General features: G+C 32.6%; 1 protein-coding gene across 3 annotated transcripts in view; it reads right to left on the reverse strand.

Annotated features, from left to right (window-relative positions):
• Nucleotides 1-9,768: 9,768 nt before the first annotated feature.
• The window catches only part of LOC145664198 (uncharacterized), a 39,942-nt gene continuing 33,835 nt past the window's right edge, over nucleotides 9,769-15,875 (reverse strand). For 2 of the 3 annotated variants that reach the window (XM_081730638.1, XM_081730637.1), the window contains exon 6: nucleotides 9,769-10,277. In XM_081730638.1, coding sequence (XP_081586764.1) covers nucleotides 10,216-10,277 — 62 coding nt within the window. In that variant the 3' untranslated portion in view covers nucleotides 9,769-10,215. Of the gene's footprint in view, nucleotides 15,443-15,875 lie in introns of all 3 variants that reach the window. The other variant, XM_081730639.1, reaches the window with a different exon arrangement.

Here is a 15,875-nt window from a genome sequence, read left to right on the forward strand (position 1 = left end):
AGATTAGTCAAATTATGTCCGTTAAATCAAGAGCTTCGTTTACTTTTCTCTCGTTTCGGATGTGTTTTCCGGTGTTCAGTTACCATGTAAGACTTTTCCCTTATAAGAAAAGTATTTCTCAGGATTCCAAAAATCACGTAAGCTATACGATTTCGCAAAACAACACTCATTAAGTTCTAGCCATTGAACGTTACAGAATGTAAGTAATCTATAACTTGTTAATACAATGGTTCCCAACCTTTTTTAACTAACGACACAATTTCCTGAACGCCCACAACACACTTGTTTGATTCTTTTTATTAATAATATAAATTTATAATGGGGTAAGATTATAAGTTTCTATAAAGTAATGCCTCTAGGTAGTACAGAGCATTGTTGCTGCCACTGGACGCGTTGACTGAGACACTCTGTCTCAAAATTAAGTTGAGTTGATTTTGAGTTCAGCTTCTCTTTCAGCAGCAAGGCTATATGAGACGTGGACTTAACTGATTAACATGGAATCCGAACCACGAGCTCCCGCCGGGAATCGAACCCAGGTGTTCTACGCCAAAGGCGTGTACGCTAACCACTTACCACGAAGGAGCTCTGTCTCAAAATTGATTTTAGGTAATTATTAAGTGCTTCACGATTTTTGAATTCTAAAATATCGCAACACACCGTTTGGGAACCATTGCGTTAATGAGTACTGTTATTCAAAGTAGAAAATTATAAAAAGGACCGTTTCTTAACGCTACAATCCTTACACCACAGGCGGGGAAAAACGTACACGACATGCGAAACAGTCCATTAGCAGACAAGCATAACCCCTCTTCTCCCAAAATGAAGTAAAACAATAATTTTATAGGTTTATATATTATGAAATTTATAATTACATTGTGCGTCTATAAATACACATTAATTCATGAACGACAAAATAAATGTAACACACAAAAAGGAAAACTATTAAATTCAAAGAACAAAATAATTAAGTACAAAAAATTATTTACCAATAATCCTAAATTCTCCAATACACACTGGTCTTGTTTCTTAATAAATTCCCATCTATAATTAATTGCAAATATACACATCTCAAACGCTTATTTGGAACAATCGTTTTTAAATAAAGTTGTTTATTTATTGTCTTTAAGACATGATTAGAAGCACACTATTCGACTAGCAAGACTAGATATAAGCTACCTAATTTAGTAAATAACGTTTACCTCATAACATATCATTATTTATGGCAACTAATTAATTGCAAACTTATTTGATAAAATTAAATGAAGCCCTCATTAAATTATTAGAAACACATGAAGCATCTTAACACATACACAAGAATATTTGTAAATTATGTTAAATTGACAACTGCCTGAAAACAACAAATAAAGGTACTACTACTATATACCTTGTATTTATGTTAAATTCAAGAACTTACTTGAAATTTTCCCCCCAAGCTTTCGTCTGACACCGGTGGCTTTTCAGGGATATTAATAAATGAAAAACAACTACAATTTGGATAAAGTTCTGTATAAACGCGTTGGAAAAGTTGTACTATAATATTTCAGCATAACCAATAACTCTCCGCGAAAATTTAACTTTCAATAAAGATTTTTCATTAACTATCTTAGTTTATTATTGTGTTTTCAACTAAATCCATCACTATACAGGGGAAGTCAAAATGATGGACTCGATTTCAGAAATTTAGTCTGTGAAATCTAATCATTGTGAGACATGCGCTGCGAAAGATTAAACTTTCAAAGTTTAGTTTCCACTTTCTACCGCTAAAAGTCAGCAGCGAACAGTTAAGCAAAATTGCGCTGAACCGGAAGATCACGGCCACCTCGTTCCCCGACTTAACTCCATGTGATTTCGTCACGTGGAGCTCTGTCAAGGATTATGCTTATGTACCACCACATCCAACAACGTTGAATAACCTGCATGCCGGCATCACAGCAGCCATTACTAATATTGATTGCAACTTGCTATTACAGCTTTGGCAGGAGATAAGGCTATTGACTTGATGTGTGCTGTGTAACGCGGGGTACTCACATAGAACACTTGTGATATTTTTGAACAAAACTTTTGATAGTTTACTTTTCTTAAGACATGTCTCACAATAACATATGTTTATTGGATTTCATAGAATAAATTTTTGAAATTGGGTCCATTTTGACTTGGATTGGATTTTATTTTCTTCAAATGTTTACGTAACTTGATATCGAATTCCCCGATTTTGCATCCCCAAGACTCTTTAATTCAGCTGGAAACATCCTTTGCAGTCATACCTTGTTACTCTACAATTTTTTTTTTTTTGGGGGGGGGGGTGGAAAGCCACTGATCAAAAGCTTAGAGGAGCATGTTACCAAGTACTAATTACATTTACATTTCCGAGTCCATTCTCAATACAATTTACAGAGAGTTTCACTCGCAGTGACCCAATCTAGTTACTTGACAACAAGTTGGATAAGCTCTTATAAATTTAATTTTCAAATGAAATTCAGCCTCCATGTTAAAACGCTGCAGTCTTTGCTACATTAAACCCCTTAAATGCAAGTTAAAAAAATCAATGTATTAAATGGTCCCTAAGAACATATTGTCAGAGTAAAAAGTAGAAATATTCTAAAATTTTATTTTAAAACATTGGTTCTAATTCCACCATTTACATGGTCTTGGAAGGATAGCTTAATGAAATACTAGGAGCACCGAAGATTCGAGTCAGTGGCGTCCAAGAATTAGATTTAAAATTGGAAATAATATAACAATAATAAAGATAACAAAGACATATCCATTTATAAATCAGCTTTCTAGTACTTTTGTTATAGAAACTTTTAGCAATACCAAATTGTTCATAATTTAAGATTCTTATTAGTACGAAATATATGTACCACTGTTACCCTCTATTGTTGCCTATATAGTTAAAAAATGTACATATTTTAGTTTAGCAACTACTTACATGTGCTAATTGTAAACTAAATTATACTCAATATTTAGATTATAAAACAATGTTTAGAACTCATCAAATTGTAACTCTTACGTTGGCCATACCTTTTATCTACCCTGTGCATTTCTTAAACAAACACGGGCCAATACTCCGAAATGTACAGTACAAAAGTCTAGGGTTCAAAGAGAACGTTAAATAAAAAGTACGTAACTAAAATCTTTAATGAATATTAATTGAAACCTTTAGTTCCCTTGTTAATATTATATACAACAATAAAAAAATAAACATCGTAAATTTAACAAGAAACACCTTTGTTAGAATAGGATGCCACAATATCTGTCCATACGTAAGTATATTCCTTAAAACTTGGACGAAAAATTAAAAACAATATCATAAACTACAACTATGGTCTATTTTAAATACTTAAAATTCACGAAAGATCAATAATTCTCTTGACTTACTTGTAGATTCAACATTTTAAATATTTATAAAGCAGTGCATTCATGGATAAAACTTTTTATTAGTAACACTTCTGTCAATTTCAATCATTTCCTCATTTTTAACACCTACCAATTTTAACTACGTACTTAGTGTATTTACATCGCTTTTATTCTTTATTCTGAATGGCTAAAAATCGATAATCTTACTCACAGTCACCACCTTTCCGTTTACTTCAAAACTTTTGCGAAGAATAATGGTATTCACTTTGGTCATAGTAGATACACGGTTACAAATTACACAATAACAAATTTTGTACTAGAGAGACGCATAACTGAATTATAAGGTGAACTATTACAAATAAACTTCAATTAGACTATTTATAAGACTAAATACAAATTTGCTGGAAAATTTTCAGTGAAAATTATCTATAGCTACACGCTTCTAATGTGATTATTAAATACTTTGGCACACTATGGGACGGCCAGTTTATGCTTCAATTATTTCATATCTCAGAACTATTAATTCCATATCTTACATTGCTAAATTTGGGTAGATTATTTGCTATACCAAATGAAAGAAAGAAAAAGTTATGATTAATATACGTCAAAATACGCTCCGTTTATGAAGTAGAACCTTGTCAAAATTTATTGGCAACATTTTTAACCTCTGATCGAGTATACATCACGATGTTTCACGAACGGACGCGTAGTGCGAACTTTACGATATGACGTACTGAACTGCAAGAAAGCACAATGAGAATAGACTGAAATAGTGATGCTGTCATTTCCTCTCCGTTACCTTTTTTTTTTTTTTTTTCTATGCAACCTAAAGAGGCATTTATTGTATAAACACGACCAATGCCCATAAAATTATTTACAATTATAGAACGTTCTGAAGACGAAGTGAAGCTAGTGCAAAAATGTACAGATTAAGAATATGAGGACCACTGTTCGGATAATTTACGAGTAAAATCCAGTAATTCAAAAGAAAGAGTCACAATTAAAGAACTTGTGTTTACAGGTGCCATAATAAAGTAGAAATGGCATAATTAATGTACGCGCTATTTCCATGTAATCCACCGTAAGGATAAGCAATTATACACAATATAGCACACTATTTTCGCTTTGCATTTAAGTTTTTATTCCGTGTTGTTTAGAGAAGAAAATGGTCGTTACAATGGCAACTAGAAGGATGCGACAATCACACTATTTCAATCCATAGGACACAAAATTTCCACACTAATTGATTTAAACATTATAAATATACGAACTACGCTTATGCCATTGGATGTACGAAGTGGTTATAGCAACTTACATGTTTTGCGATCGCAATGGGACCAAAAAACGGTAATTGCTGCAAAGACTTGTTTATATGGACATAACACGATATTTAAATTTTAATTGTGATGGCATTTAAAACGCAAAGTGACATATATACCAACTTATTTTGACGGGGGAAAAAAAAGAGAGAGATTGGTATCGGAGTTGATCGCTTCCAGTACATGGTACCCAATACAGTTTCGGGGGGGGGGGAGGTCCAGCGTTTGCATAAATGCAACATATACATCAATCAATTTGCGTTGAAAGCGATCAGTACCGGAATTGGTTACTTCTCCGGTACAGTATCCGAGAGTGGAATGTTTCCAACGACTGCACACATTAATACATATCGCCTGTTTATTTCAAGTGACATAACTCAAAAATCGCCCTTACTGACTTATGGGCACAAAATGAAAGCTAATCTTGATGTCAATCACTGGTAAAAATTTCACAGATATGCTTCCAAACTGGGAGCTAGAGAGCACTTTGTGTCGTTCTTCCGCCAAGTCGTCTTACCGCGTTTCAAAACTTTCAAACGCTTCTCTTGAACTAAACAGGCAATGTGTATTGTGTGTGTAATCGCTGAAAATATCCTACCCCCGGAAACTGTATTAGGTACTACTGTGTACCGGAAGTGATCAATCGTTTTCTCTCGTCAAGACAAGTTGATTGATATATATGTTGCATGTGTGCAATTGCTACAAACACCTAATCCCCGGAATGTATACTGGGTAGCGCGTATGAATTTCAGTACCAATCGCTTTCGTTTGTCACGACAAGCTGACTGATACATATGTTGCATCTACGCAATCGCTGGAAATACCCCGTCCCCGGAAACTGTATTATTCCCTATTATTGAAACAATTTTGTCAATAAATTCTAAAACCATTAGTATTTCAGACAAATCATCACATTCATTTCTTCTTACGCCTTCTTTTTAGCAATAAACAACAAATTTTATGTACCTCTGCGCTTATACCACTTCAGTATTAGTGCCCTTACAAGAAAAAACGGAAATGCTAACTCGTACTATAATGGATCAATTTATGAACTGATTCATTACTTTAATGTATTCATAACCAATAGCAACAAAAACATACAAATAATATCGAAAGGAAAGAAAGGTGAAGTAACAGTAAGAAAGAACCAATTTAAAATTGTTTTCTCAGATCTTTGACAAAGGAAGTAAGTTATCACCTTATTAATATTTCTCTTAAAATTATTTTCAAGATATTACTCATTGTTTAAAAATTACTTGCAAGTTTATTACATCGTTATAGATAATTTAGCGAAGCTTGCTTAATAGTGAAGAGCATCCAGAAAACACCACAAATTTTATTAAATATTTCAAGATATGTTGCAAAATAGTTATTTTTTCATTACGTTCTCAACAATTTGGAATAACAAAGTATGGCAAACCAATACAATAAAAATACTATTACGAAAGGAGTTTCCTTGAGTAAGGAAAAGTGATTCTTTTACAGCCTGGTTATTCAGTTATGAGAGTGGTTATGTATATATTATGTGGCCTCCTTAAGCTTAATTCACTTCGAGAGAGAGAGAGAGCGAAAGAAAGAAACATTTTGAAAGAAATAAGGAAAAAATGCATATATTTTCTAATGTTTTGCGAACGCCTAATTGTGTCAACCAAAATAAGCGAATTTCAGAATGAGAGGATGATTGACTACATGAATTTTGGGATATTCAAGTACATAAAATAAAAGCTTTAAAGCAGGTATAAAATAAAAATGTAAGTTCTGTGCTACGATAGAGTGATAATTGAAAGTTCTTTACGCCTCTCTATTTAGACGACATGATATGGTATGTGCTGTTTTACGAGCTTTCTTATTCATTTTATTCACAATCTCTTTATATATATATATATATATATATATATATATATATATATATATATATATATATATATATATATATATATGTGTGTGTGTGTGTGTGTGTGTGTGTTTAAGACACATTAATGTCTAAACTCTGTTTCATTACAACTAAGATCTTCATTACTTCAACTACAGATTCTTGCAAAATAATTAAACCTGCATGTTAGACGTTTTCAAATATTTGTAAGTATTAAATGAAATCAAAGTATAAATGCCCTTGTTTACTAAATGCCCAAAGTACTAAGTTTCCTTTTTACTAGTTGAGTAATACTACTTTGAGTATTACACTAAAATATATTTGGGTGCAATTATTTCGTATATATTCACACATATTAAAATTATAATGTCATTATCGATTACGTGAACTTTGGGTGGTTAGGCCAGTAATTTCCAAAAAATGTCTCTCTTATTTTTAATATTAAAACCCGACAAACCAATCTTAAGAGAAGCTACTATATAGAATGCATTAATTGTATAGTTGTCCTATTAATGACAGTAATTGATATATAATGTAAATTGATATATAACGCTCTGTTTACTCTGTAGCGAATATTTTTTTTAAAAAATCGCTTAAAAAAGAGCTCCTCTCCATCTGTTTAACTCCATTATCTTACTCTTAATTCTTTGAAAATTCTCGACCTTGCAATTAGAATTTATTTTAAATAATAAGCACAAGAATAAAAGTAGACCCCTATATATATAAAAAATAATACATAAATTAAAAAAACTTCATATTTCAGTCAAACAGACTCCTTTTCAAACTGAACACAGAAATTAAAAATAAAAATGCACAATCTATCAAGAGCCCATAAAAGATGCCTCATGCCAAAATCCTTTTGAACTTTTTACGAAGTTCACAAAGTTCAATACATTTTCTGTATTATAATTTCGAATTCTGCTTAGCTTTTCTTTTCTTCTTCTTTTTTTTTTTCTCAGAAGAGAATTACATACTCCTATGTAAAATGAGTGACTTCAGACACAGAATAAGAGATGGGCCAATCAGAGGTGAATGATTCCGCTGCCTCCTAAACTAGGTAAAACCAGTTCGTTGTTTCATTGTAATCAAGTTCCATCGAATAAAATGTGAATATATCCCACTTCCATTTATAAAAAACTATACAACAAACAAATAAATATTGTGTTATGAATTCCTTCAAATTAAATTACACACACACACACACATGCACGCTGGAGTAAAGTAGTACTTGCATTCTTTAACGTCTACTGTACTCTCTAATCTTGGTTCATAGCGCAAAATGAATGAAAACTAATTATATGAACCTTGCTTTTGTTTTTCTTCCTGAATGCTTGAGAAACTCATTGTGACAGAAGTTTCTGGTTTCAGTTTTCTACCAATCATTTACACTTGCTTCCTTTAGTTGGAGACCAATTATCAAATGAATGATTGTAAACACAGCTGTACGATCTAAGATTTTTGGTTTTCCAAGTCATGATTTATTTAATGCCTGACGTTTTGAATGCAACCCTCAACTAAAGTAAACAATGTAGCACTATAGTTACGAGATTATAATTTTAAAATAGATTAACAATTAGGGCATTGTTTAAGCGTTAGTTCAAAGAAACAACACTTGAAATATTTTATTTTTATGGTAAGTATTTTCTTATATTAGCGTATAGATATTTCTATATGTGTAAAATAGGATAACAATTTTATTTATTCTCTACATGCTTACCCTTATTAACTCTTTGCAGGAGAACTGATCATAATCTATATTAACTCCTCTTTACAAAGAAAGAGAAAATTAGAATACCCCTTGCAAATTAAGATGTAATCAAAATAACTGACCATAAATCAGTAAGAAGCACAATAGCCTTTACTAGAAACAATAAAAAACAATTCTATACGCAAAACTGATTTATGATAATATGTATTTTGCCTTTTCTAACTATGTATCAGATCATAGAGCATAATGGTTAACGAGATACATTATACAATTGGATAAGTCCCCGTCTTCTTAAGACTAGGACTTCTCGCAACACATAATATTATTCATATCAACACTGCAAACTAGTTAACATTTAAATAAAATTTGCACGTAAAAAAGCAACGGACATAAATAATCTTGGGTTAAAGTTACTGCAAATAAATATCCCTTGGAACGGTAAAGAAAAACATACTTTCGAAGGGGAAATATTAAGTAGTGAGTATGATCCAGAGCTGTAACAGCTGGGTTGTTACAATAATAGTACTAAGAAGTAGTAATCAGTGTTAATTTAAGATTATATTGGCAACATGGATTGCGATCCGTGCCAATCAGAAACCTCGTTAATAGAGGTGCCACGAAAAAAAATGTCATTCAAATCAAAGATCTTATTAACGTTGTTGGCACGCAGCTTTTTCTCAGTTGTCTCTTATTCCTTACATCCAAGAATTGATCTGCTGCTAAACAGACGTATCTTACAATATAATTCTATGATAATTTTCAAACATATGTTCAGCTAATGTAAATTTTTAGACAAATAGTAACGTATGTAATTACATGTTCTTCACATATGGTTCGAATTGTACGTCCCTCATTTGCCCAAAATATATGTTAAACTACTTCCTCAGGGATCTAACACTCGGTCTTTCACAGTCAGATGAAAGAACATAGTGCTTATTTCGAGCCTAGATTCCATTAACGTACCTGTGAATGTAAAACAGAGGCGGCAAGAGGGTCGGTATCGAAGCACAGATAGAGAATCACGATGTCTTCCAGAAACGTCAATGATAAATCAGGAACTAAAGACTGACATACACTCCATACCCACTGCTAAAATATTTATAGACTTCTACGTAGATCGCTCGGAGAAAATTTAAACGTAATATTTATTTCTTCTTTGTCAACACCTTAAGTCCTATGATAAAAATCGTTATTGTTTTTGAAGATATCTCCTTTACGATAGTATTGTGTAAGTTAATATACAAGTGTCTGTCTGTCCCGATTTATAATTTATTTTCCAAAATACGAAACTCGGAAGGATAATTTGATAGCCATTTGCATTTTTAATAATTGTATCAAATACGAGTTATGTACGGATGAATTAATACAAAACATAGGCATAAAATTTTATATATATATATACACACTCACTTCATATTAGAAATACAGATATATATATATATGTGCTCAGGATAATACAAACTAGAAGTCATGAAACATATTTCTTTGAAAGGAATGAAACTACTAAAGAAAAATGAGGACATGTAATATAACATCCAAGCCAATACAAATGATTTAAAAACCACATGAGATGAAACTTCCATCTGTAACAAACATTTAATTTCTGGTTTGTCTAAAATTTTGTAACTCACATACAAAAAACAAATACATTACACTTCTGTACTCAACATTTGGAAGAACACGAGCCAAAATATTTCTCTGACATTGTCACACAGCTGGCACTTTAATAGTAATTCTTACGCCAGAGGACGTATATTAAGCTGGAGAGGCCTTTACAATGCATAATTTTATTTACTTATTTATTCAGTTTCTCATCTTGGTTTTGGTCATATAATGAAAGTTATCATCTTGATAAGAAAATCTACAACAACGGTAGGCCACAGACTTTATTATCTGAAGTTAGTTAGAAACATTTTTTTTTTTTTTTTTCACTACCTTGTGAACCAGCCGATGGCTTATATCTCCGTGACGTAATCCTCCTTAGGGATCTGTCTCCTCACCATAATTTTACGTTTAGCTGAATTATAGAAAATAAATAAAGAAATATAACAGAATTTAGAACACTGAGAAAAGCAATGAAACTACATATTGTTTCTATCAGCTACAGTTGCCTAAAATATGACTATATTTTTGTGAAGGCTCGATGACATTCAACGAATTGTCCTTCCTTTTTCTTTTCATTTTTTATGGTAGATTACACAGTTTCAAATTCTTTATTTTATTTATTATTGCTTACTTGTATTATATTTATTAGTAAATAAAAATAAGTTTTAGCAACCATAGTATCTTCTAATACAATTAATTTGTTTGTAAGGTTCTGCTGACAACGATTTTTCTTAGAATCCCTAAACAACCCGAGTACCATCATTTGTCATTATAATCATAATTATTTCGAAGTCTAATACTTCCACACTTTGAATAGCTTTGCACAAATGATAATAATGGTCTTAGAGCAAATTAACTTTGGTAACTTGAATAGATGGCCTCTAAAACGATATTCTCGGATTCTCTCAACGAAAGTAAGTAAAGCCTCACGTGATATATATTTACCTGGAGACTCAAGTGATTGTTGTTTCTTTACTCTAACAATAAATAAAGTATATTTATTTTACTCAATTACAGTATAATCCCTATTTAACGACTTTTTCTAATTGGATGGGATTTTCCACTTATTTAGGGTTTGATATCAAGCTAGTCTACATCCTTAAAAAAAAGTTTCACTAAGATGTATAACGAATTCTAATATTTTAACACATTTCTTGTGTTTCTAAAGCAGTATATTTGAATGATTTTGATTTGCATTTTTAAGAACTGTTCTTTTAAAATCATTACAAAATTAATATTTTTGAATAAATATAGAAAACTTCTTGCTGGAAACAGGTTACTGAATGATTCACCATTATATCTAACCTATTGCTTTTTAAAAAACACAAACATTATCAGTGTTTTCACCTTCCCAAGACTAAAAAATACTGCACTGAAATCCAATGTTAAAATGATCAAACAACATCAAAGTAAAAAGCTAACAAACCTGCTAACACTATTGTCTCTTATTCACAATATTGTAATATTGATACTAGTTTTGGTTGATAGTTATCGAAATATCAATATACAAATATCTTATTATAGATTCTACTAAATATGGCGTCCCGTGAGTGATGTATATTAACTGTATTTTATATTTAATAATGATGTTTCTTCCACATTTACTTTCGTTGAATCCGGGAAATTTACTAATGTAGTTTTCCTTAAATATGGATTTAAATGCATTATATATACAGCGTCATTTCCCGGGACCACATTAATCTTTCGTTAAATGGAATGTAAAAATCGGGGTTATATTGTACCTTGGGTTGTCACATATGTAAATTGGGAGACAAGACTATGTCAATACGCTAGAATTTGGATCAAATTGTTTTCGTATTTCAGTGCGTAGAGGTATAACATTGTCCTCATGTTCATTAACATATGACTAACAAGTAAATTGTTTCCTCTGCAAGTGTTACGGTGGAAATATCCATAACAAATGCAGTGTAATACAGCTACAGGCATAATGTAACAATGTGATAGAAGACTATTTCGAGAGGGTTTTCTTTATTCCCTGTTAATTGACTAAAGTCTTCCCTGCCTACTTCTATAGAGCGATCTTGCTTAATACAATACTATCAAGGAATTGCAATCCAATCTTTTCCTCTGCTGTTTTCCCACAGAGCTTCTAAACTTCTGTGAACGATTTACTTCTCAACTGCATATATAATTGGTTTACTCCACTTGGGTTCAGTGTTTCAATCAAGTGAACCCCAGAAGAAATACACAATTTCAACATCCAAAAATTGAAATATAGTATTTGTAGTGAGTAAATCGCAAAAGTGAATGAATAACTAACACTGTTAGACAACAATGTGTATGTTGATTATAATAATGTACAGTTAAACTGAATCAATTCTTCACTGAAAAAATCAAAAAGAAAGAAAAAAATAGCATTTCTGCTTTGTATGATGTACTATGTTTTGTGTAATCGGCCAGGAAAATAGTTTTGTAAACCTACGTATTGTATGACAATAGTTACATAAAGCCCGTCGCACACGGATCTGAACTAAGGCCTCAATACAGGTTACAACTTGACAGTGTTGCTTAACTCAAACTTCTATGCAATTTCTTTTATCCTGAGATGATGTAGGAGTCTCAGACGATCCTTAAAACTAGGTAGGTTTTATCAGCAAAGCCTCTCGTGATCGCTGTATTAAACAGACAGACAAAAAAAAAAAAAAAAAAAAAAAAAAAAAAAAAAAAAAAACTTGAAGAATGTGTTACGCACAGGGCAATCAACTGTCGTAATTGTAAATATTATTGTTTTTCTATTTCACAATATGAGTTCATCCGAAGAGGATGAAATAGCCGTAGCAGCGATATCTGCTCTGTTGTTGACACAAAATCCGCCCTCCCCTCCCGCAAAAAAACGAGAGAGAGAGGAGGAAATTCTGGACCAGGAAGTTAATTTTTCGCCGCAATAATGCACAGGAAAGGACTGTATTTTCAGTGGTGAATAATGAACTACTTGCAGAAGATCCTCGTTCCTACCAAAAAAAAAAAAAAAATTCACGGAATGGACTATTCAGAATTCCATACGCTATTGAAATTAGTAACTCCGAAAATTCGGCAGTGAGATACGAACATGAGGGAGTCTGTATCAGCTGAAATAGATCTGTAGATCCTTGTATCCACCAGATTGTAGAACTGAAAATCAAATGACTTGTCCAAATATGTAAATGAGGGAAGTTATCAGGCGCGGAAAGCTAAAATAAAGAAGAAAGAGCGATTTTCTAGTATAGGTACTGAGTGTATCCGCTCAGCTTACTACCCACAAAAAATGCCCACATAGCCCATACAGTAAACTTATACCGCGCCGGGCGCTCCTCTCATGCACTACACCCAGACTTTTTGTATTGTGCCAGCATTGTAAAGCTGTTCCCTAAAATTGCACGAAGGCCACACAACACCGATGACAATTAACTCTTATTGATACTGTTTCTGGTTTACTTTTGGCGCACCACATTTGAATTTTGTTTATAAGTGTAGGATTATTACAAGTACCTTACGACGGATAAAATAAGCGAGTTCATATGAAAGATGCTTGTATACAAACTATTTTCCACGGGCGATGAATTTCTGCACAAGTGTACAGAAGTTGTATTTTGTTTACAAGTGGAACGCTACTAGTATGAAACCATGACAAATGCTACTGAAACTCGTATCATTGCCAAAACCCATTCGTTTTCACAACCCGCGTTTATGCGGATACCCACCTTCGCTGACGCACCTCCTCGCTAACACTCGGGCCCTCCAGCTTCAGTTAGATAGCATTCGTGCTTTCTAGTGGCGACCTAGCGCAGGTTGTTTTGTGTTTTGGGCTGTAGTTTTTATGCATGGACCCGGACGCTGTATTTATACGCAAATAGTAAAAAAATTATAACTTTTTAACAATTGCTTATGATACCCCCTTGAATTTTAACTATGCCATGTGGATATTTTCATGTCGCCCAGCACAAATCACTTAGAAAACAATAAGAAGGAAATTAGTTAAGGAATTCTATTTTTTGAACAATTATTTCGAGTGGTGCGCCAAAAGTAAACCTGCACACTTTTTTAAACATGTTACATATTTTGGTATACAAATTGCACAATATACTTAAATCACCTATTTTTATTCTTTTAAAAGGTATAATTACATTTGTTCACATCTGTAGTGTTCGGGCAGACACTACTTACTTCACTGCATACCTTCTCTAAGGTCTTTATTCTTGCAGGTTTTTAAAATAATATAAATTGTGCCTCACGTTATACAAAAAAAATCATATTTTTCATACGACTCTATTAATATAATTAATGCTACTCTTGTGCAGACAGCATTGTTTGGAAATTACAGCGAGGAATAAAGTTGAATGTCGTCAGGCGCTACTCTTTTCTGATTGGTAGTTGTATGGAAGTCCAGAAGAAAATAGAAACTGCTTCTATTTCTTGCAAGTCAGGATCCAAAAAAAGACAGCAGAAAATTTCAACCTGAACTAAGGGAAAGTTACTTCTCACACGATCGTTAAGTAAGGTCGTAAATTTTAGATCGTGAATCGCAGCCTTACTTCAGTCCCGTCTGAGACAGGCTATAAGTAGCAGTTCTGCCATTTGTTGTTCTTACGTTTTTCTTATGTGCTAGGATATAAGAACAACAGATGGCTGCACTGCTACTCATGTAACTGTCGTCAGACAATTCATAGGCTTACAAAACTATTTTCGTGACCTATTACAGCAAAACATATTACATTATTCGTTACTTGGCATAAATGTTAAATATACCGCGAAAAACTTTCCTTACTGCAAGCAATAAAATCCAATTCAAATTCTCACTGATAATTACTAACTAGTTACTTCTGATATGTTCGGAAGGCGATGTGTTTAGTGTTATATTAACACAGAAGTAACCCGCTAAATTGGTAGTCATTTTATGTTGTTTTAACACCTCATTTTTTGCTGTGTTAAGTTTTTTTTACGTAATTGTAAGCTCTTTATTTGAATACGAAAACAATCTCTCCCACTACTAGCTGGGATATTCAAAAATGTCAAAATAATTTACAGCAGATCATCCCTCCCCCTCCCTACTGTCTGAAGTCACTCCATTACATGGTTAACACTTTTCGAGACAGTCCATACAATATCAAGGTTGAAGGCATGATCTACACTGAGAAGAATCATTAACATATCATATGTCAGTTTTATACACCACAATTGTTCGATGTCAAATGACTTCATTCACACTTAACAGAGGAACATTACAAATAATGAAGATAATAGCAAATTGCACCCAAATTTGACAACACAAACTTCACCGTCCCTAGTTAATTTCAATCAACCTTCTTGCTTTACTACTACAATATGGTCAGAAAAGTAAGCCTTTTGCTCTTAAGAAAATATACAAAAATGAAATGAATAGCAGTAAATGAACGATGAGAGGCTTCATTGTAGTGTGTTGCAGATGTTGATAAAATGGTGATGTTGAATGATGACAATGCCATGAAATTCTTCAGTATGTTGGTCCATGTAACAATTCCATGAAGATCATGGATGTATGTATGTGTCATGTTAACTGCTTGATAAAGCACTTGCAACTCTTGTAACCAGATTAATTACCTACAATAATAAATATATTAAATACCACTCTTAATTTATACATATACAAGGCATACACAGAAAAAAAAAAAGAAACACTTGATATCAATTAAAGCAATAAAGTCAATAGGCCAGTAATAGAATATGTATCGGAGTGTCATACATAATTCAAGTAACTGAAAGAAATCATCCACACATATAACTCGTGTATTACTAACTACAATGTAACTAACGATACATCAACGAATTGGGGCGAAGGAAAGGGCGGAGATAATCTCTTTCTGGATTCGATCATTTCTTCTTTCCTGATTTGTTGCGGATAATTAGTTTATTTCTATAGTAAATCGGAAATTTCAGATGCTGGACACTATAATGTAAGAAATATTGATGAAATTGTAATATATACATACTTTTCTATCTAGCTATCTTTTTTATTTCGTTTCTTTCTTTGTAC

This window comes from Thermobia domestica, chromosome 11 (genome assembly GCF_964235325.1).
Source record: "Thermobia domestica chromosome 11, izTheDome1.hap1.1, whole genome shotgun sequence".
Taxonomy (NCBI): Eukaryota; Metazoa; Arthropoda; class Insecta; order Zygentoma; family Lepismatidae; genus Thermobia; species Thermobia domestica.